The sequence below is a fragment of the Onychomys torridus genome, chromosome 9 (genome assembly GCF_903995425.1).
Source record: "Onychomys torridus chromosome 9, mOncTor1.1, whole genome shotgun sequence".
Classification (NCBI taxonomy): Eukaryota; Metazoa; Chordata; class Mammalia; order Rodentia; family Cricetidae; genus Onychomys; species Onychomys torridus.
Window position 1 is genome coordinate 7,432,354 of NC_050451.1, and position 23,546 is coordinate 7,455,899.

The window sequence follows — 23,546 nt, forward strand, 5'->3', positions numbered from 1 at the left end:
AAAGAAGAAATGGGGTTTGTGTTTATAACAAAAAGTTTATGTTAACTGAAAAGGAAATAAATGAACTAGAAATCTATCCAAATGTATTAGAAAATGAATAGCAAAATAAATCTCAAGAAACTGAAATGGAGTGATTTTTAAAAGGAACATATATGTTAAATAAAAACAAAAGTACAGGAGATCTATACAGCCTGGACTCCAGAAGTTTCTACCATTGCAAAGGTCCAATACTGGTGAAATTATTAAGGCCACTCCACATAGTTAAAAGGGAGGTTTATTTTGTGGGGTAACTTACAAATGAAGGGATAGGTAGGTTGTAGGGTCTGGCAAAGGTATGGCTCAGTCTGGCGGTGTTCTCTGGAGCTCCGTCTACCTCCAGCGTCCAGGGTCCTAGAACCAAGAGAGCCCCAGCATCCGGAACTTGGGTCTTCAGTGTCCTCTCTCAGCCCTGCCTTGTAGGCATGACCATTACCGAAGCCTCAGGGGGGGTTGGAACTTCCAGGTCAAAGCTGGAATGGCTACCCACTACAGTCCAAGGCAGAATAGACACAGGGCAGAAGCCATGTCAAATCACCAAGATCTCCATTTTGTCCTGGACAAGCAAATTCCTGCCCAGTCCAGCCTCCAAGTAACTCTTGGGGAGCAACAGTTGCTCTCCTTGTCATTCTACCATCATCACAGAAGCTCAGGGACCCCCAATTTCTACAAACAGGTCAGACCAGTGTGCTCAGACCCCATATCATAGCCCTCTGTGGCTGACTTACTTCCTGAAGGCAAGGAGGCCACTGTAGGGCTTCTGGGTGCTGTACATTACCCTGGCCCCATCTGGGTCTTTGATACTGCTCAGCCCACTGGCTCCCAGAGACTGCCTCCTCAGCCCTCTGGGCAGCTCACCAGGGCCTATGCAGAGACTGCTAATACCACTGGGGCTTCTCATCTTGCCTTTGCTGCCCCTAAGCATTTGATTGCTTCCCATCCCAATAGGAGTCTAATCTGTCTAGGTGTAGCGCTGGGTAGACCAAACTGACCCTTAGGCCCGTTCTGGCTGTCAAGGGAGGGAATGGAGACTGGATTTGTTCCTTCCTGAGCAAGCTAAACCTAAGCAGTAGTACAGCCAATGGAAGGTTAAGGAAGTCCTGGCTGGCCTCCGAGAACTTTCTTCACCTGTGCCAGCATCCGCCCAACGTCCCAGGCTATTAGTGTCCTGGGCGGGGTACACACAGGCTGCTGAAGGCATCTGTTGGTGACCAGACAGAGGCTTTGTGGTCAGGTCTCCTTCAGCTACCCTTGGTGTACATCCTCTCACCTTCTTGGAAATCATGGTCCTAGCTTCAGCTCCCCAGCCAGGCCAGCACTCTTGCCTTTGAAAGAGAATTCCATCCTCTGCTTAGCCCAGGGACAACCATATGAGAAGCATGAACAGATCTTGACTCATCGATGGCTAAGCTAGCACTGGTGGGAAGGGAAGGGTGAGCTTTTGGAAATGACCACCTCATTGGGCCAACTCTTCCAGAGAGCTCCTGTGAGGCCAAAGGATATACTCAGTAGACACCCTGTTACCTGTCTATGTCTTACCTTCTGTAAGGAAGCCTGCTGTGAGGTCCAGTGGGACTAAGCCATGCCCTGGGATGGATAGGAGGACTGTTGATCCAAGTGAAGCTGCACATAACCGCCCTGGGCACACCTTGGGTGACATGCTGCCGGACAAAGGCATTCTAAAGCCAGGAAGTGCGCTGCTAAGCCATGGCCGCAGGTTGGACTGTTGGAGACAATTCCTCAGCTGAGGTCCCTTCTTTCCAGGTGATTCTAATTTCTACCAAGTCGATTTAAAAAATCTAACCAGCACAGGTTCTCACTCTGGAAATGAGTCCGAAAATGGGGCCAGATGGAAGTTCTGTGTCCTCCGAGAGGTTAAGCACACAGATGCAGGACCCATAGTATAACAGCTCGAGATCTACAGTGTAAGCAGCTGCTAGCTTCTTCTGTCAGCTCTGGTGTGCCTAGCAGCTGGGTAGGCACATGGACACAGTTGGGCAGGCTGGATGGCTGAGCACACAAGGCACAGCTCTCACGGAGCGCATATGATACTGACGATGGACACAACACATATTTGTCTCCTCCGGAGAAGTCCAGAGAACCCTCTGAAGTCTGCTGGACTTGGGGATGGCATGATGGATCTGGAAAGAGAAGTCTTGGTCCTGAAGAGGCCTTGCCTCTCTCTAGGATCCGTCTAAGACCGGGGTAGCCTACATCTCAAGAAATAGAGCGTCTCCCTGGGAGACAGATTTGTTAATGAGCAGTAAGTTCCAATATACTATTTCTTTTATTAAAATCCTCACCCTGATACACAGGGCACGGCAGCGAAGCCCTCTCAGCCTCGGCTCTGTGGCACCTGAGAGGTTCACTCACTGGGCTGGAGTGACCGTGGGACTCTGGAAAGAGGGGGTGAGCAACTGCAACCTGGACGGAAGCCTGGAGCAGCTGCCTGGGAACTGGCTGCACTGGGAGCAGGAGGCTGAAGGCAGGCACTCATGGCTGGGTGGCAGGATGGCCTTGGGGCCACAGGCGTCCTGAGCACAGATGGCCTTCAGGAGGGCAAAGTTGGTGCACCGCCCCTGCAGGGAAGAGGAGAGACAGAACACTGAGATACTGCTGCAAGCAGGCCCTGCTGTGGTGGTGCCTTTAATCACAGCAGGCCCTTGAAGCTGTGGCGGCTTGGCTGGGTGTCCGGAAGCACCACAGCACCACTGGGTAAGCTTGAGTGACTCCTCTCCTCCCCTGGGTCCACCCGACCCCAGTTGTACTCTCCTTCCAGATCTACTGCAGGTAGCAGGAGGGTAAATGGTGTGGAGACCAGGTTAAGAGCCTCAGGTTCCGAGAAACTTTGCTTTTTGTGCCTTACGCAGCAGAGGGATTTCTATGAATGCAATTAAGGATTTGGTGGTGGGGAGCCATGCTAGAGATGTGAAAGGAGCATTGCAAACCCCAGCAGCAGACAATGCCAGGGTTGATATGGGCAGTGGGCTCCTGGAGGGCTCTGCCTTGCTGCCTCTGTAGGTAGAGAAAGGGCTGAGGCTTCATCTCCGGAGGCCATAAAGGGCAAGGACTTCCACAACCTCAGCAAGCATGGCTTCCTGGAAACAACTTGATTTTGGCTCACTGAAGTCATTCTACACTTCAGTGTGCAAAGTCTGTCACAAGTACAAGGGGCCATTTATGCTCTGGGGCAGGAAATAGGGGTGAGTTCAGGACTATTAACAGTGTTTTTCAAAACAACCTTTCACAATCTTCCTCCCTTTTCCTCCTCAGGATACTGTTGTGTTTATCCGAGCATGAGCAGACACTTTGTGAGGGGCTATAATAATCCATGAGTCTGATCAACTGAAGACTTGTCAGGCCTACCTGTGGGGCTAACACGAAGCCATTTAGATCAAACTTCTTGGTGCCTCTAAACTTTCTCAAGCCAGTGTCTTCCAAAATGAAGCCTCTTTGAAAACCCCTTCCTCTTTGCACTTATTTTTTTCAAGACAGCATTTTCCTGTGTAGCCTTGGCTGTCCTAGAACTCACTCTGTAGACCAGGCTGGCCTCAAACTCACAAAGATCCGTCTGTCTCTGCCTCCTGAGTGCTGGGATTAAAGGCATACGCCACCACCACCTGGCTTCTTTGGTACTCTAATGTATTTTATAACACAGCTTAGAGACCTTATGCATACATCCATGGGAGCCTCTATTCACGTCCTCAGACCTTGCTCTCTGCCATATGTCACATTCCCAACTCTAGAGCAGCCACAGACCTTGGACTGGAGAAAGCAAAGGACACTCTTTTCCACCTTTCTTCTAGGCTCAGGACAGGATTCACAACCCGCTCTACCAATGACTGCCATGCACACCATAAACTGGACAGCCAGAGCCCAGAAAGCATCATTAGGGTGAGCCAGACCTGAAGTAGCCCTGTAAGAGTGACCTTAGTCACCTCCCCTGCACCCACATAATAGCTGGGCACAGTCGTGTATGTCCTTAACCCCAAAACTGAGTAAGGTATAGGCAGATTCCATGAAATCACTGGCAAAGCAGTTTGGTAGAAACAGCAAGCTACATGTTTAATAAGAGACCCTCTCTCAAAAATTAAGGGGAGAACCATCAAGGAAGGCATGCATTATTGACTTCTGACCTCCATTTGTTCACATACACAGGCAAGAATACCTGCTTATACATGTGTATGCACACGCTTGAACACACACACACACACACACACACACACACACACACACACACACACACACACACACACACACACACACACACGAGCTTTATTGCCTGGTAAATGGGGTCACTATTGCTCAGACAGCACTGTCAATCATGGCCAAAGTGACCAGCCATTGACTTCATGGAGGATCTAGGAGGCTCATGAGTACCAATTCTCATGTCTCAGAAATTCTTCCTCAGCTCATGCTGGGACATGGTTCTGAGCCACAGTCCTGGAAGGCAACCATCACGGGCAAAAGAAGTTGCCATTCTGCCCCTTTGGAGTGGCCTTGGGGCCCACTCACCTGGTCATCAGTCTGAGGCCACATCAGTGGCAACTGGTGGCAGCTTTGGGGGTTGAAGTTGCACACAGTCACATTGCCCTGAAAAACAGAATCATGCCATCATGAGAAAGAAGCAGGGCATGGACTCTGCCTGAGAAGGCACACAGGTCCTTATTCTAGGACTCTGCTCAAGGAATTCTGAGAAGGAGCCCAAGTGTGCTCCTGGAGAGACAAGCTTACAGCTTTGAGTGCCTGGAACCATCACTGTGAGACACAGTTTAAGAGTCTGGGATGAGACAACATAGGTCTCTGTGGGGAGAGAAGCTGGCTTTGAAGAAGGTTAGAGGCTGGAAGGGTGTGTGATGGCAAGCAGAGGCCTTTAGGGGAGCCATGATGTGGACATAGACCTGGAGAGGGGACATACAGAGAGGCAGGTTAAGTAGCCTATGTCTTGCTCAGTGTAGGTGACACAGACCAAGGCAGAAATATAGAGAGCAGAAGAGGCTTAGCTCTGGGGGTCGGGAACCCCACAACTTCAGCTCTAAAGTTCAGACGTAATAGGCCTGGTGCGGGAGGTGGGGCCAGGCCCTGTATGCTAGGCTAGGCCCAGGGCCAGTAGCCTTCTCTTCCACTGGAGAACTTGTGTTGACTTCTCTTCATGCAGTAGGCAGAAGATAGGTGGGACTGGGTCTCAGCTAGCTTGGGAGGCTGCAGAGGAACTAAAGGCTTCCAGAAGGAAGCAGGGACCATCGCAGAGGCAGGACCAAGGAGGAAGAGGACAAATCCAGAAGAAACCAGAGACGGTGCAGGCTGCTTCCAAGCCAACTTTCCCTCCTTCAGACCTGGACCTCCTAGATGAAAGAGGACTCAGAGGACAACTGGTCTGGGACCCTCCTGCATGCTCTCCTCCCTAGATAAGGGAAGGTCTACATCTGGTTGTTCTCATATACATATCAGTTCATATCCTGTTCCCTAGAGTTGTTGCATCCTCCAACAACCAGGCAGGCTGGAGTCACAGTCCCCCTGGGGCCCTCTCACCTCCACATCTCTGCTCACATACAGACTACCACAGGTACAGCAGCAGATGATCACAATGGGGGGTGGGTTTACAGGTGGTGCTGGAGGAGACACTGGAGGAGGGGGCTGTTTCTTCTTTTTGGGCTGATAGGAGAGAGAAAAACCTGTCTGATCCTTGTCTGTACTTTAAAAAAGCACTTGGCCACTCAGCTATTGTTTTGGGGTGAAGGAAAGAATGTAACCCACACCTTAGGGAAGTCTTCCATGGAAAGAAAAGCAGAGAGCTCCCTCTCCACAGTTTTCAGAGTAATAGCTTCTCGAAGTAATAACAGCCCATTCCCTAGGCCAGCCTGGCTGGCAGAAGCCTGGCCTGGTTGCTGTACTCTAAGCCAGCACTAACAGTAACTGTCCCTTACATCTGCCTCTGGCCTTTGCACAGGCATCCTCATCTAGGCCACTCTGCAATCAGCACAGTCCCAGCAAGATGGGGAGGCTGTTTCTATCCCAGCCCAAACCCAGGCTCCACCTGCCCGAGCCTCTCACTATGACTCCTGGTCCTCACCTGACTTGAGCCACAGATGCTCATCCACCTTGTTCCTGTGCTTCCCTGGGTACAGCCCTCCCAGCTCAGGGCCAGCTGGGACTCTTTGACCCTCCTTATCCCTAAGGTCGTTAGGCTGATCCCAGCCAACCCCTCTACCCTGCCAGGAGACAGGGATGAAGACAGATCCAAAGGAGAAAGAAGACCTCCAACATGGGGATGGGGACCAGGGCTTGACAGAGAAGCCTGTTCTCAGGAACCAAGCTACAACCTCAGCATCAAACAGAGTCCTTTGAGGTCCCCTGAAAACCACAGAGTCAGTAGATAACAGCTGCTCATGCTGAAATAGTGCCACATGGTGCTGATTGTGTGGCCAAGGCAGGATATCCTAAGAGTCTTTGAGTGATGTCACCTTGAGCCCCTTTGTAGACCCTTTGAGATCCTCTACCCTTCTTCCTTCCTGAGTACAGACAGGTCTTCGATGCCTCTTTTGAAGGTCATTGCCCTTAGGCATATGACAGTATCAGCATCCAAAGCATGACTTACCTGGGGTTGGGGCTTAGGTGGGGGCAGCTCCTCGGCAGGCTGGAGGGTAAAACAGACAAAAGAAGCTGGTGTGTATAAAACGGGTTCTGCCTCAGCTTGGCAGACAGGGTAAGCTGGTCTGGAGCAGAGATGCACATATCCTGGAACGGGTGTGGGTGCTCACATCTGGGCTGCTGTGTTCAGCGGCCCCGCCTGATCTACTGGAGTCCCCACCCTTCTCTGCAGGTGGGAGTGATGAGCTGGGTCAAGGTGCTGATCCTGGAGAAGCCCAGCCGCTAAATGCTGCATACCTGCCTAGCCCTACCTGCATCAGAGCCCACACCCCTTCCCTTCCTCTAAGAGAAGCCCGGGATCCTGCAGTCTCCCCTGACCTCAGGGCTCGTATTGGCTTTCTCTACTGTGTGCTCCCCCGGATAGAGATGGGACCTGAGTCTCTGTGCTCTGTAGTCCTCAGGGTCATGGTGCTGCCTTGTGTCTATGCCTCTGGACGGAGGGCATGTTCTTGGGCCCCAGACTGAGCATGTAGGAGCACTCACCGGAAGGCAACACAACTGCCAGAAACAGCCGATCAGTAACACAGTCAGCAACAGGGCCAAAAGTATAGGGGCAAAAATGAATCTATCAATGCTTGGCTTCAGTTCCTCTGTGACCATCAGGGTGGTGGGGCTTTCAGCGGTTGACGGTAGAGTTGTCGTGGTAGGTGGGATCATTGTAGTTGTGGTGGTGGTCGTACTTGTTGTTGTAGTTGTGAGTCTCCTAGTGGTTGTGGTGGCTTCCACTGTAGTGTAGGATTTTCCCTGGGACAGAGAAAGGTTATATGCCACCACCACCAGAAGCACAGCCCGCAGAGACCAAGGGCGATTGTGTAAGGCCCTCCTAGATATCCGCAGCTTGGCTTCTCATTCTCTTTCTTAATCCTGGGCTTCTCGGAACTGATGGATCACCAGGAAATTCTACCTCTGGCCCTGCTCCAAGGATTCTCTGTGGTCCGATGATCACGGCCTTCACCAAGGCTTCAGCTGACAGTGCACTACACTATGGGTGACCAAATCTCTGGGAGAAGCTGCAACCCTGAGATTTGCAGGGTTACAAGACCTCTCTTCCCACTTCCCAACTCCACAGCCTGGTGCTCACCCCTTCTCCCTCTGAGGCCCATCTTGTGACCTAAGCAGTGCCCACTTTCATGGGCACTTAGCAAGGTCAGAGTTTACAGTCCTGGCTCAGGCTCAGGCCACAGAACCTCAGGACTGGGACTACTCTCCCAGTTGCCTCCGAGAGTCGGCTGCAGCCTGTCCAACCCTACTGAATCAGAGGCCTGCTAAGAGCAGGGGCTGTAGAAATCACTGGGAGGCGGTGCCTGGGACCCCGTGATGCTTGGCTGAAAGCTGAGACCATTTGGAAGATGTAACGATAGTTGCTGCTGTGGGCTGAAGACATGGGGCTTCTCTGCTTCAGTGTGTCTGGAAATGTTACTTGGTGAGTGTGTAAGGGGCAGAAATATGAGTTCATTCTCCCAACTCGTGTGGAGGTGAGGGATGAACCAGACAAACCCAAAGATGCCACTCATCTTTTAGGGGTTCTTATAAGCTGAGAGGAAGCTCCTTTTCTTTGACACCCTCTTCTGTCACACTGCACTGGGCTCTGTTGTCACCAAACCGGCTTGAGGGCACGGGGGTCTAGAGTATGTTTGGGGCAACATTAGTGTCCAGGGCTCCATTTCTTTGTCACATACACCCTGACTGCAATGGTGGACTTTTGTATTCCTGAACCTGGGACACCCCTGTGGAAGGGCTATGTGCCCTAGACACCATGGACAGGCCCTGGCAGACAGCATAGATGGCATCCCAGCCCCACCCTGGTACTCACACATAGCTTGCTGGCAACGAATAAATTTTTCTTCAGGAAGTTTTTTCCATTGTCCAGGCTGAGTAGAACATGGATCACTCTAACACAGAGAGAGACACTGAGAAACAGCCTGGTGACAAGGACCTTGGGCTCAAGAAATAACCCCAGTTCTTCTCATGGTCATACTAAATCTCAGACACTCTGAACTGCTGCAGAGTGGACTTGTGGGTAAAGAGAGCTCATTTCCAGAGGAACTAGGAGTAAACCTCTGCAATGATAGTGAAGGACTGCAGGTTAGACCATGAGAGGCACCTACAGTCCATGGCCTTTGAGCTAAGGCATTGAGATAAGGTAGTAGGGAGATGGGCATGGAATCACCATGCTGGATTGTACCAGGGAGATGGTCAGAGATGTTGCAGCCCTCAGTCCCATCATCTCCTGCATCCTGCCCTCAGTAAAGCCTGAGCACTGTGTGCCATTTAGCACCATGGGGGCTACTGACAGGGCCAGGTGGGAGGGTACTGGAGGCCACCTGCAGACAGATAGGTGCTCTACAGCAGAGAGGACATCTTAGATTTACACTATATTGGTAAACACTGACCACTGATCTCTTCCCTTAAGGCCTCCAACAAGGGGCACTTACTTTCCTGGTTCCTCTATAATCGGTCCAGGACAAGTAACTGTAGTCTTGGTTAGATTGAAGGCTTTTACATCTAAAAGAAAAAGACATGAATGGCCAAAAGATGCTTCCCTTCCACCATCGTTGCCCTCTACCTGCAGAGCTGACCAATAAGCAGCATCTCCTTTCTACCTTCTTCAATCCAAAGACTCCAACTCTGCCCAGCACCAAAGAGCACTCTGGTGCCTGATAGAAGCAGGCAGCAAGAGCCCTTACACCTCAGAGCTCACCTACTGGGGACTCTGATCACCTTATCCTTTCATAACCTAAGTGCACACACACACACACACACACACACACACACACACACACACGCACACACACGCACACGCATGCACACACACGCACATGCACACGTGGGTGGGGAGATTATGCTTGTGAGAGAAAACACGTAGCATTTGTCTTTCTGGATCTGGCTTATTTTGCTTAACATGATGAGCTATGCATTCTCCTGAAAAATGAAATGATTTCATTTTTATTTATAGTTGAAAAAACCCATTGTGTCTATATTTATTTAGGATAAGTATGGGGATAGTAAACAAGATAAAGGACTCAGATAGGGCAAGGGAAGAAAGAGAGTTTTTAAATAAGTGGAAAGATAAATAAGTAGAGGAGTGGAGAAGAAAACTGTGGACAAGGGAGAAGAAAATAATGCGAGATTAGTAAGAAGAGAAAAAACAAGCGAATTTCCCAATAATGAGAAAACCTGAAAACAAAATTACAATTAAATGTAAGGAGGAAAATAAAAATTAAATCATGAAAAATATGTCATGCCAGGTGGTGGTGGCTCTTGCCTTCAATCCCAGCACTCGGATGGCAGAAGCAGACTGATTTCTGTGAGTTCAAGGCCAGCCTGGTCTACAGAGTGAGTTCCATGCTAGCCTAGACTGTTACACAGAGAAACCCTAACTCAAAAAAAATTGTGTGTGTGTGTGTGTGTGTGTGTGTGTGTGTGTGTGGCTTTAAAAATGACATAAAAGTATTCCTAAAACTACAGTAGAAAGGGAAAACAGAAAAAAGACTGTCTGCCACCCAAGACAAAAGTCTATAGGCCACTAAGGGATTCTGAGAGCAGGAGGGTAAAGGAGTCTCCCTGTGGAGGAGCCCTACATGATTGTCCAACGCCAAGGGCTCAGGCTAGAATCATGTACATGCAACAGTGAGTGGGTTCAGCAGATTCTGTCTATTCTATGTGTGACAATAACAGAGAAGAGGAGGCTAGGGATTTCAGAGGGAATGGGGCCTGGGGAGATAGAAGTTTGAAGAAGGAAAGGAAAGGATATAAAATGAGGAATAAATTTAAAAGGTTGTCTAATAATAAAAATAGACAAGAATTAGAGGAATGTATGGCAGAGAATACAAAATAAAACATGAATTTTTCTTGCATGTAATAAGTTTGAAAGAATCCTGGTAAAAGTGCCAGCGAAGGAGACAGCATCCCAGGTCTCTCCACCTGGGTTCTTTTCACTTAGACACACTACCCCAGCGTCCAGCAGGACAGTCGATGAGGGTGGGGGACTTGACTGACAGAAGTGACCCCACTTACCTTTGAAACTCATATCAATGTCACTGAAATAGAACCTGCAAATAACCTCTTCTTGACGCATGACAAAGTCAAAGCCATATCCACGAACTACCACTGGGTTTGATTCTGTAAAGACAACGTTCAAACCTTGAGGGGAGCTGGGGGCTTCATTCTCTCTGATCTACCTTTTCAGGACTCTCCACTCCCTAAAATGGAATTTCCAGGTGGCCTCCAACAAGGGAGAATCTCTGTGTGAGCCAGCATGCGTATTGTTCCCTGCTTGCTGACTCTTCCTCACAGCAGTGGAGATGCTCTCGGTAAGGTGACCACATACAGAGACACAGAGTAGGTGGCAGGCTGGCTGTTCCCACAGGAGCCAGACAGGATTTCCTCAGCCTGTGCCCTTGCCCAGATGCCTCAGGGCTCAGACCCAGCCCATCCCTGTACCCTGTGCTCTTCAGATGCCCAAAGGTAGCTGACCAAGGACTCTCCTCCCTCTTCAGACTCCAGGAACACAGGCTGACTCAGTGCTAGCCATAAGAAACAGCCCATTTGGCTTCACTTGGGGTGCAACATCCTGCCTTGGGCTTTCCTCAACAAAAAAAAAAAAAAAAAAAAAAAAAAAACAGGCACTCTGTATGCGGCAGGTTCACACAAGATGGCCAACAGTTCAACAGGTCTGTGGTTGAACTGTCTGGAGATACCTGTCGGATTGGAGACAACTCATGTGTTCATCTGGGGTTTGTCACAGATGCCCAGACATCAAGGCCTCTTTGTCCACAGGTCAATCAGAAACATGCAGGAAGGCTGCATGACTAGGTTCCTTTACCCAGAAGTAGAAGAGAGCCTGTAAGGAAGGAGGCTTCTTCCCTGCACTCTTCCACACAGCAATCTCCTCTCTCTTACACAGCATGGGGAAGGCCAAGGGGCAGAATAGAGCCCAGAACCGGGAGAGAAATAGCAGCATCAGGTTCTGTCTTTGGCACCTACCATCTTCTAGAGGCCGTGCCTGTCACCTCTCTAACCAGTCTCTAATTTCATTGACAGCCTGTGCATGCTACTTCTTCCCAGCAGAGTCCTGTCTGCCCAAGTCTAGAGCCTTGGGACTCCATGGGAGGACACAGATGTGAGGACCCAGCTGCTGAGACTGAAGGAAGCAGAGCAACCCAGGCCTCCTCCCTGTCCTGCCTTCTTTTGCAGGCCCCAAAGGCCAGCCACATGGCCACCAAGCCTGAAAGCACCATGATCCTGGCACAGAGAGGCAGCTTCCTCCCAAGACCAGACATATGTGTGACCTCTGTAAGCTGACCTGGGGAGGCTGGAGTAGACAGATGGCACCCCTGTCAGCTCCAATCCTTGGGGTCAGGCATCTACCATTTCAGTGCTGAGGTGAAGTGAACTGTCTTTGTAGACATTTTTGTAGGCACAGAGAGTCCCTCATGCATCTAGTAACATAGTGGAGACCCTCTGCTCCCAATTCTTTCTCATCATTCCTCAGTGTGACTGACCTGCTACTGTCCTCATTTTGTGAGTGTTCAGTGCTTGACTTTTCTGGAAGTAACCATGCTTCTCTGGATGTACTGGTGGCTCCATTTAGGTTTCATTGAAAGTTTTGTACCCTTTTCCTAGCTTAACAATTACACTTTTGTTATGAGATAAATAAGCAGTAATCGCACACATACTGCTAGGTCATCACACCATGTACCTTCCAAATGTACATTATACTATACCAAATCATAGCCACCCTGTGCGTGTTCATCCCCCACATGTACACATTCCACACTTATTCCTATATCAACATACATGTGGTCCTTGTTCACACAATATATCCAAATATACATATCATGTACCACATGAACAACACAAAATATATACATAAAGACACATTATATAATAACACAAAAATACATACACACAGAATATACACCCATATAAACCACATGCACACAAAACTTTACATACCATCCAGAAACTGATAATGCATACATACTCATTGCATGCATATCACCCACACACCCCAAACACATGCATGCACACACAACACATTTGTCTGCCTACAACAGTCCCCTCAGCTCTTACCTCTTATACATATAATCTGTGTATCTAAAGACTTAAGGGATGGACAGGCCTTGGAAGCTAGCTGGAATATAGAGAAAAGGAAACAAGGTCAGAAAAATAAGCTTCAGGAATCCTGTGAGGTAGCCCACCTCTGCCTATACCCATTGCACTCACTGGGAAAATGAGGTCCTTCAGATGTTCGGCTTTCGTATTTGCAAATGCATTTTCTGGTTTGTCTGCAACTCCTTCTATCTAAAAGAGAGAAGTGACTTGAACATCCAGCCAGGAGCCATTTGATTCGGTCATGGCTCAGACACTGGCTTCTGCCCATAGCCCAGGCTTTGAAAACAGCAAGTTCTCTGGCCACCCACCTACCCAGGGGAAGAGTCTGTCAGGTTCGCCATACTGTTGCAGTGGCCACCTGTTGTCCAAACCACCAGGGTAGATGAGATGACTACCTTTGGGTGGAGGGTTGCTTTAAGTGGACTCAGAAGGGCACCTGGTCACCTAAACTGTTACCTGATCTTTCTTAGAGCTGCCCACACCCACACTGTAAACAGACGCTCCCATATTCCGAGCTTTGTCAGCCTAAAAGAAAGATAAGAGCCACCTATAAGCCACCACCGTATAGAGCGAGGAAGAGGTGCAGCTGAAGATGGTTGGGCTCACCTCCTCCACTGAATACTGATAGGCCTCATCGTTCAGAGGGCTGTTGAGCAGGGAGATGATCATGCTGGGACGATAGACACCTGCAGGGAAGCGAGGGTGACTTGGTACTTGAGGTTCCAGGAGAGGCCCACAGAACCTCTGGGACCCCCACAGGCCATAGAGCCCAGCACTACCCAACGCAGGCCCAGTTTCCTCAACCCTTTAGCCATTTGGGTCAGGAGCACAGATCCAGAACCCACCATTCAGTGATCCCCAGAGAGAGAAGGAACTATGTTCACTACCTAGTCTACAGATTAGGAGGTAAAGGGGTCAGGAGAAGTCTAGAGAGGTCAATTTGGCTGTACCCTCAGGGAAATCCAGTCTCTACTCAGCCTATCTGTGAGGCTGAGGATGCCGAGGAAGAGGGTGGAAGCTGGTACTAACTCTGGGCACAGCCCTGAAGATGTCCTGTTGGTAACAGTGGGCCCAGTAGGTCAACAGGTGTTAGACAAGGGACTCCACATCCCCTCAGCATCTTTCCCTACCTGCTCCTACCTATTCCAGACAAGTGCTATGGCCCTACACGCCAGGGCACGGGTCCTGGCTGTGCATTGCCCGTTGTACTGCCTGACAGATGGATGCAAGAGACAGGTTAAGAGAAAAAAGTACTGGAAAAGGAAGATCTGGCAGCCAAGGGGACACCAAACCCTGATTCACTGCATGGGTCACTGTACTCATCTCCTTTCTGTTCACAGGGCCATCTATAGGACAAAGACCTCAGCATGACTGAGGCCCACACATAGCCATATGGGGCTTCCTATCCTTCTCAGAAGCATCACAAAACACAGTGCTCACAGAGGCCTGAGGCCCAGAGAAGGGACCATGAGACAAGCATTGGAAGAGGCCTGAGGATCTGCACGTGGCCTTTCCGGGGGATCCCGGCTCTATGGGGACCCATCCAACAAAAGGGCAGGCAGCTCACCTCCTGAGTATGTCTTTCTTATCTGCCTATGTGCCTGCAAGGAAACAAAGGAAAATGGGAGACGTTGTGAGATGACCCCATAGTAGTGGACTCGTAGGTGGCTCTAGCCCTCCACACCTTCCGCAGTCCTCGGTAAAGGTGTTCGTGTCCTGCCGGTATGCTATACTTCAATCTGTCAATACCCTTAAGGATTTCTTCTCTGAAAAAAAATCAGAAATAAAGGTGGCATGAAGACTACGGACAGTGACAAGACATCCCCACGCTTTCCCTGGGCCTTTCCCTGTCTCTGACCCCACGAGCACAAAGGCAGCTTAGGACTGGGGTAGGAAGACAGGGAAGTTCTCAGCCAGCGCCAAAGCCAAGGACTCTCATGGGGACCCACATTCCTAACTGGAACCCTGATGCTGAGGTCCCCCTCCTGAGCAGCCTATCACTAGGTGGGTAGGGCTGAAGAGGGCCATGTCACCAGCTGAGCCAATGCCCAACGCCCATCTTCCTGTCCCAGAGTCCTGGCATGACTTCTCCTCCAGTCTGCTAAAGGCAGCAGCCAGGCAGTCTACTTAGATATGAGCCCAGCTGTGGACTGCACAAGCTCCCGACAGAGAAGTCCTGAGCCTGGGAGGTGGGCCCTGAGGCTGTCCATGAGGCAACTGTGTTGCTTCCCAAGCGAGAAGCGATGTGGCCTGTCAGGTGCTGTTAAGACAGACAGAATAGACGGAGGCAGGCAGACCTGGGTCTGCAAGCTGTTCTGGGACAGGAAGTGGGGTGTGAGGATAACCCAGTGTGACAAGGCTGCACAGACACAGCAGGATGACTAACAGGGGACTCTAAGGTGGCTTCCTGTTGGGGAGAAAGAGATCTTGCCATGAGCTGAGCTCTGAAGACCTTATTCCTGGCCCAGCCTAGCCTGGGAAGTATGAGGGTCACACCCATTAGTCCTAGTGCAGTCAAATCACAGCCTGCCAACCCCAGCTCAGCCCCCACCCATGTGCCCGCCCCTACTGCCTCTCTGGGCTTCCTGTGGGAAGCCTCCCCATAGACGGTCTCTCTGCAACTCAAACCTGGTCGGCTCTCTCCAAACCCAAGCCACAGGGCATATCAGATCTCTCCTGGACCCTTGGATCCAGCATTCATGTTCCTTTCCCCAGGTGAACTGGAGCTGCCATCTCCATAGGTGTGAGACACATCCTGTTTCACCCCCAAGCCCTGGGCAGGGCTTTCCTAGGCCTCTGCACACCCCTAGTGCTAAACAGCATGCCTTTCTCGCTCTGTTCTTCTTGCTCTGGATGGAGTTCCAGGCCAGGCATCAAAGCTCTTCCTCCCCGAAGCCCCCAACAACATCCTTTCACTGGTACTCTGGGGACAAGTGGGTCACCTCCCTCTGTGGGTACCTGATCCACATATTTGCCTGTAGTGTACAGGCCAGCATTGAACTCTTGCTTCTGCCCTGGGATTCCCCCTATCCAGAGTGGGTCTCAGCTGCCTTTCTCTGGACCCCAGAACCTTCCTCTGGCTCCCAGCTATCTATCTGTCCCACCGACCCGGGCAGAGGATGAGCAGGTCCATCAGGCTCTGTACAAGCCGAGGCTGTCTAGGGAATCCACATATCCTCCACCCTCCTCAACCCCGGGTGTTATCATAGCCAGTTCAAAGAGAAGAGTCAAGAGTGGTGGGAGACAGACAAGCAAGGATGTTGAAAACTTCTAGAAACACCAGGTTATGGGTTCCAGTGATGCAGAAATCAAGGAGCAGGCAGGCTGAAGTTAGTAGGGAACATCAATATCCAGGCATGTGGCAACAAGCCACCGTAGACACAATAGGGGCCCACATGGAGGTCTCTGCAAGCCCTCAGTTCCACGGAGGCCTGAAACACCACCCCTGAATCAGCCTTCACATAAACACTTACCTGTCTCCAGTGAGGGGTAGGATGACGTTGCCCTTACAGGAGTAGGTGATGATGGACACCCGCAGATCCTGGCTGGGAGGAAGCAGGTGTTTATAAGGAGCCACCACCTCAACATGATGTCATCAAGATGTCAAGGAAGGTACTCAGACACAATTCTCCTTTCCCTGTTCTCCTCACTCCTCCTCTGAGGCCTTATCTAGGAGGCAGAGGACGCTGAGTAAATTTCATGAAAGATTCTGAACCCTATGGAAATGTGGCTCCTGAGAAAGAGAGGCAGCCAAATTGATCCCCTATTCCATGCCTGTGCTCAAACGCATGCACACTTATAAGTACTTACATACATGTACACACACTCATATACACACCCACCCATACTGAATAAGCAAGACTCCTCCATAGGATACCCTCCTCCTCACCTCTTCTCTACTGTAAATTTCTCAGCATCTCAGCCTGACTCCAAGGAATTGTTCTTCCTCTGGCTTCCCCTTCTCCCCATCCCCTGCACTCTAGCACAAGACCCTCAGAAAACCATCAAGCATCCCTGACGGCGTTTCCCAGTGACCCCTCTCTAGTTCAGCTGACTCAGCTGGATCTCAATCTTGATCTTGCTCCTCTAAACTCCACAAAACTTCTATGTCCCACCCCCTCCCCACCCCAGCTCCCACTGGAAAATCTGAACCGCTTGTCCTGGCTTAGTAAGCCCCTATGCCCTCGTTTCCAAACCTGAGCGGCCCTCCCCTGAGGTATTGTCATTCACCAGCCTCAGAGACCACTCACTTCCTTGAGACCACCTAAATGGCTGCTCTGTCCTTATGTTCTCCATCACTGAAGTTATCTCATTTCCATATCCTTTTGGATACCACCCTGACTTCCTCTAGGAATCCTTGCCTTTCCACTGATCCTTCACAGCTTGTTGTCTGTCCTCTTCTTCTGACCCCCAGCACTCCGCAACCAAGTGCTAGTTACTGACTGACTTACTGGTCTCCCTGCTTTTCCAGACCTTGCAGCCTGAGGGGTCCTGGAGGGTGAACTCTGTCCCTACACTACACCTAGCTCCCAGGCAGGAGCAGCCAATGCTGCAGACACCCCATGGGACCGGTGGACTGTGTCCTCTGCCCTGCTCAGCACACCAGCCTGGGTCTGTGCTCCCTCTATAAGGAACTCTTGCACCTCCCAAATCCGAGAAGTGTGTCCTCTGCATGACCAGACGCCCCATGCATCACAAAGGAGCCTGCAGCATCATGTCGTACTTTGACAACCTCTTTACCATATCCTCCACAAACTTGTTAACGTGTGGCCAGGCGCGTGACATGCGGTCAGACCTGAAGACAAAGGAGATATCCCTTGGTGGATACAGGGTTCCAGTGGACCAGGCCACTTCCTCCCTTCCCAGCCCTCCATTGGCTTCCTTAACAGAGGCCTCTACACCTACAGTGCCTACCACACTAGAACAGCCTGAGAGGTAACTTTCTCCAGGGCCAGCAAAGAGCAGAGGATAGCTAAAGAGTCCCATCTGGTGGAACTGAAAGGACCCCCATGGTAGAGGCTCATCAATGTGGCTGAGCACAGCAAGGTAGGGACTGTGTGGTCTTGAAATAGGGAAAGGGTCTCTTTTTGGAAAAGCCCCCGAGTGCTTATAGGTAGCCTCTCTGGGCTCCCCACTTGCCCCTGGTTTTCTGTTTGCAGCCCCCTTTCATGACTGAACACCACTTGGTTGTCAGAGCCCTTGGATGTCATAATCCAGGCCCGGAGGTTGACTCAGGCCTGGGGCGTGTTGTCTTTGTTGTGCTCCTGAGTTCTTGAACATCAGATTTGTCAGAACATATGTGGATCCTTTTCCATGCCTGTATGCCACCTGAACTCTTTTCTCATGGTGTTCCCATTTCCGAATCCCCCCACATTCCCAACATCCACAAAAGAGGCATTTGTCTGGGAGATAGGCCTTAGCGATGGTTGGTGGGGACACAAGACTGTTTTGGAACCTAGCCTTCAAGAAACCACCCTGGCCTAGTAAGGGCTCCTCCAGCAGACACTACTTGGAGAAGGCAGGTGGAGGCCCAATCACTGCTGCCATGACATCATAATTCCCAATCTTCATAAGTGCTGTGGGGATCTTCAGGTTCTGACCCTCGAACCCATGCTCCCAGTTTTTCTCCCTCTCAGTCCCCAAATGGAAAGCAAGCAGCTGAAGGAAGTGGGCTTTGTGACCTTCCATCTACTAGGATTCATCTGTGACCCACCCCCCAAACAAAGGGCTCTGCAATCCACAGCGTTGCTGGTCTTCACATCAAGGAAGAGATAAAAGTCCTTTTTGAAGGTATGGGGTAGATGGAGGAGAGCTCAATGGTTATCTCTTCCTTCTGAAATCTGAATAATGGTTTGGAGTGAATCTGAGGCTGGCATAGCCTCTGGGCTTTGTTGGCTCATGTGTTTTGAATGCTGTGAGTCAGAAGCTCCCGCTAACAAAAGTATTCTCACCTCCAGTGAAGCTTGTGGCCATGAACTGACCTTCCTGAATGTTATGCTTATATGTGTAATTGTCACTGACTTAGTCACTTTCTTTTTGCTGTAACAAAACATCTGACAAAAGCAACTTAAAGCCAAGAAAAGCTTATTTGGGCTTACAGCTTGACAGCACAGTGGACAAGTCATAGAAGCAGGAACTTGAGGCAGTTAAACCTATAGCATCCATAGTCCAAGAGCAAAGAGAGCCTGGTGGCAGTGGTCCACACCTTTAATCCCAGCACTCAGGAGGCAGAGATGGGCAGATATATGTGAGTTTGAGGCCAGCCTGGTCTACAGAGTGAGTTCCAGGACTACACAGAGAAATTGTCTCAAAAGAAGCCAAAGAAGAAGGAAGAGAAGAAGGAGGAGGAGGAGAAGGAGAAAGAAGGAGGAGGGGGGGGATGAAGAAGAAGTAGGAGGAGGAAAAAGAAGAAGGAAGAAGAAGGAGGAGGAAGAAGGAGGAGGAGGAAGGAGGAGAAGGAAGAAGAAGAAGAAAAGAAGAGAAGGAGAAGGAGAAGGAGAAGGAGAAAGAAAGAAAGAAAGAAAGAAAGAAAGAAAGAAAGAAGAAAGAAAGAAGAAAGAAAGAAAGAAAGAAAGAAAGAAAGAAAGAAAGAAAGAAAGAAAGAAAGAAAGAAAGAAAAAGAAGAAAAACAAAGAATGTTCAGCCTGAGACTCCAGCCCATGGAACAGTGTTGCCCGCATTTACCACTGGTCTTCCCACTTCAGGTAGCCCAACACAGAAACTCTGTCATATACATGTCCAGAAATGTGTCTCTTCAGCAACCCTGGATCCCGTCAAGTTGATAATGTTAACCACCACATGTCCACTCCCTGTCAACTTGACACCAATACCAACAAAAGTCCCTTTCCTTGTCAGCTCATGGCTGTCTCAGAAGACAAAATGCACTCAGTCTACCTTCAAAAGTCCCTGCAGTCTTTTAACAGTCCCAACACTGCTCAGAAGTACAGGTGCATAATCTTTTCAGAGTCTCAAGCAGTGAGCTCCAATAACACCCAAAAGCAAATCATGTGTTTCTAACATACACTTAGCACAGAGTAAAGATCTACTATTCCAGAAGGAGGAATGGAGACATAGCAAGAAAAGATCGGACTAAAGCAAAGCTAAAACCAAGCCGGGCAAATGTCATGTCCAGTGTCTGGGGTCTTGATAGCATATCTCTTGGATAGCCTTGGCCCACTAGCTCTACTACCTTCAACACACATGGCTTCCCCTCCAGGTCTAATCCATGCCTGCAGCTCTCCTCAGCAGATGCCCCTTGGGTCTTCACTGAAACTTAGATTCCACCTCCTCAGCTTCACGTACTCTGATCCAGCCGCACATTGTCTGGACTCAATGGCTTCCTAGAACTCTAGCACCATGGCCCATGACTGCCAAAATCTCCCATCTTTTGTGATTACAAACCTGTACTACACGGATGATGTTGCCGCGTTCTGTTGCTAGCCTTGATGCTTTAGACCACAGTTCCATCTGTCTGGGTGCTGATCCCAGAGAAACACTTTACCACTTGTTGTTTTCCAGCAAGGAACTACTGCAGTGGGATTCTCAATGTAGACTCCCCACTTCTGATGATTTTGTGTGTCTTAGAAGACAGTCTTTGCTGGGAAACATTTTGTCCCTAGGGTACCTTTCCTATTGTTGCAGTACAGAGAAGGTTTTTCTTTAAAGATGCCAGTCTTTAAAACAATTCCAATTGCTTCCCCAGCACCCACTTTGTCTGCAACTTAGATGTTCTCTTTCCCCACAGGCCACATTACATACACACACACACACACACACACACACACACACACACACACACACACACACACACACGCCAGCCTGTTTTTTTTATCTCTCTCTGGAGACCTAGATAAGAGCAGTGAGCAATAACCATGACACAGCCCACATGCTATCCTGTCTTGAAATTTCTTCCACCAAACAAATGAGTCCTTTACTAAAACAAAACAAAAACAAAAACAAAACAGAGTCTCATGCATGCTGGGCTCTCCTCAAACTTGTTATGTAGAATGACCTCAAACTCTTAATCTCCTTGCCTCTGTTTCCTAATATTAACTATCATAGTTCCACACCAAAGAGCAACCTCCCCCTTTACACTTTCCTGCTGCCTCTGCCCAGCTGAACTCTGTGTAGAGATGATGGGCAAACTCACCGCTAGATGAGTCTAACACTAGCAAGACGATCTTCTTACAGCACCCATGCACCTACAGATATGCCCCACGATATCAGCTAATCTCCACAACAGAGGAAAAACAAAGCTCTGAAAGGTAGAGCCAGTTTTTACAGTATTCTAACTAACTATGGGTGAATCTAGAACTCTCTCCAAAACCCCGCATACTGCTTCTGGTATACCTCGTCTCCTTTGTGAATAACTAAGTTTGATTCTAAAAACTAAACACAGGGCAGACTTTGCTCTGGTAAGCTCCCAGACTAATGTGCAAGACAGGTCCTTTTCCCTAACAGGAAGTGACAATGCTTCCTGGTTATGTCCCTCTGTGATGAGTGTCTTCCCACAAAGGCTCACAAAGACCTAGAACATCTGTCCTACTCGCAAACTCTGGAAGCTTTCAATTTGAAATTATAGTCTGAGTTTTTTTAATTATAGTTTAGTTTAAGTTAAATTGTAGTTTAAATGATAATTAAGTTTTCAATTTGAGATTATATTGAAGGAGGGTCTGGATTCCAGAACTCAAAACAAATTGAAGGTTCAAGGACAAGAAGAAAGACCATATGACATGCAGGGGCCTAGAACTTCCAGAACATTCACCCATTTGTGTATGAATGCTGATCCTTAAGGGAAACAGTGATCACCTGGCATCTGAGGGTGTCTTGGTGCTCAAATCTGAGCCGTAAACATCATAGTCCTATAAGCATGACAAAGGGAAAGGAGATGACAGAATCTTCCAGGAAAACCAAGCTATGAAAAAGCCAAATGCACTTTAGTTATCAGTCGATGGTGGATTTATAAACCTCAAATAGAAACAGAAGGTACTCGGCACAATCCTGTTAGTACAAACAAGGCCATAATACTGGGAGGAAAAATCTAGATTTGCATGTAACTGCCTTGAGGGAGTGGATCAGATGTGGAGAATTCGACAGGGGCCTTGAGTTGTGGTACTCAAGTGTTGGGCATTAAATTTACCTCATTCACTTGGAAATGGGCAGGCTGTGCAAGTGAACACGGCACATTAACAGGCTGCATAATTAATGCTATTTCTCACACCCCATCTGTGTGCCCAGAGCCCTTTCCACCCACCATAGAGACAGGTTCATTCCCTTTTATACCCCACAGTGGGGCCCTAGGAAAGTAGGTGGGACAAATACAACAAGGTGGTAGCTGAGAGGCCCCCTCTATAGAAGGGCTGGCTCAGACAGGCTGTCAACCCACAGCCCCATAGGGCACATCCTCATCTGGCCCTGATGCCCAAGTGAAAATGCCAACCTCGGCAGTGCTAACTATCAAAGGGACGAGCTGTGCCCATTGTTTTCAGGGTCCCTGGGCTGTAGAGAGTAAAGGCCTTTTTCGGAGTGCCTAGGGAGGCTCCATAAGTTGCTGGCCTGGCTTAGAAATTAGAGGCCAGTGTTCAAGGAGAATAAGAGAAATGAGAAGATCCAAGCCAGAAATGATGAGCAGAGCCCAGTCTTGTCACCAGAGCCCAGGAAGCCTGATCTTGTCACCACCAAATGACTTGGTCACCTTGCCAACCCACAAGTGCGTTCCAAAATAGAAGTCCCAATCTCCTCTGCAGCCCTGGATGTTTGAAGATACAAGCATTCCAGAGAGTCCAGACAGGGCTTTCCCAACCCTTCTCTGGTTGAATGGACAGAAAGTCCAGCCCTAGCCAACCAGGAAGTAAATTCGGAGAAATGAATACAGGCTAGCTCTCCCAGACCAGCCCCACAACCTCTTGCTTCCCCTGACAACCAAGAGGGGCCTAAGGACTAGCCCAGCCTACCTAGAGCCACACTGAGGCGAACAGCACAAGGTCTATCTCTGGCTCTTTGTGTAGGCGAAAGCTGACTGCTTAGGATAGCTAAGCAAAGGCCACTTGGTAGCAGCAACTATCTCTGCAGAGCCCCTGAGTGGGCTGCCCACATGGCTGAGAAGTCAGCTCCTAACAGCCAGTGGGCTGGAGGGCAGTGCAAACTCAGGTGGGGGTAGGATGCTCTGGACAGAGCTACTAGGAAGCACTGTGGTGGCCTCCCTATCTTCAGGAAATAAGTCAGTCACAGAAGCTGGGTTGTGACCACCATGTCGAGAGGCTGGGCCTTCAGTGTCCCCTGCAAGGAAAAGCCACTCACTTATCCAGGACAAAGTAGATGTCAGGGGTGGCCTGGCATGGTGGCGGCTTCGAATTCTTTCGACGCCACATGTGCTTTGGGCTCTGGTCTGTAGGGTGGTGGAAATTTCTTGAGCCCAAGCCCAGTCCAGGGTAGTTTTCCCAGTCATGGTACTGGTACAGGAAGTTCCCTGTGCTGAGCAGTGATGGAAGTAACATCAGCAGGAAGAGCACAGAGTGAGGTACTGGAGGGCATCCCAATGTTTTCATGATGGTCTTTGTAAGGTCCCAGATAGGTGGACGACAGGCTACCTCTGACTTCCTTCTCTGCTGCCTCTGCCGATTCTTAGGGGCAATAGCCCTGTGTTCTCTCACTAATGCTCACTGCTGCTCTCCACTTGGTGGCCTCAGAGCATAGGGACTGGGGACATAGCTACTCTGGGGCATCCTGCCTCTCACTGCCTG

The 23,546-nt window shown here is 49.6% G+C and overlaps 1 protein-coding gene across 1 annotated transcript; it reads right to left on the reverse strand.

Annotated features, from left to right (window-relative positions):
- Window positions 1-2,405: 2,405 nt before the first annotated feature.
- Window positions 2,406-23,189, reverse strand: Antxrl (ANTXR like). The gene is made up of 17 exons (XM_036199284.1): window positions 23,104-23,189; window positions 17,528-17,599; window positions 16,278-16,349; window positions 14,489-14,570; window positions 14,372-14,405; window positions 13,411-13,490; window positions 13,261-13,329; window positions 12,916-12,993; window positions 12,763-12,823; window positions 10,705-10,809; window positions 9,123-9,192; window positions 8,501-8,579; window positions 7,171-7,431; window positions 6,635-6,673; window positions 5,569-5,691; window positions 4,552-4,629; window positions 2,406-2,615 (listed from the first exon to the last, which is right to left on the reverse strand). The coding sequence occupies exons 1-17, from the start codon at window positions 23,172-23,174 to the stop codon at window positions 2,406-2,408; spliced, it is 1,584 nt and encodes a 527-aa protein (XP_036055177.1). The 5' UTR covers window positions 23,175-23,189.
- Window positions 23,190-23,546: the final 357 nt, after the last annotated feature.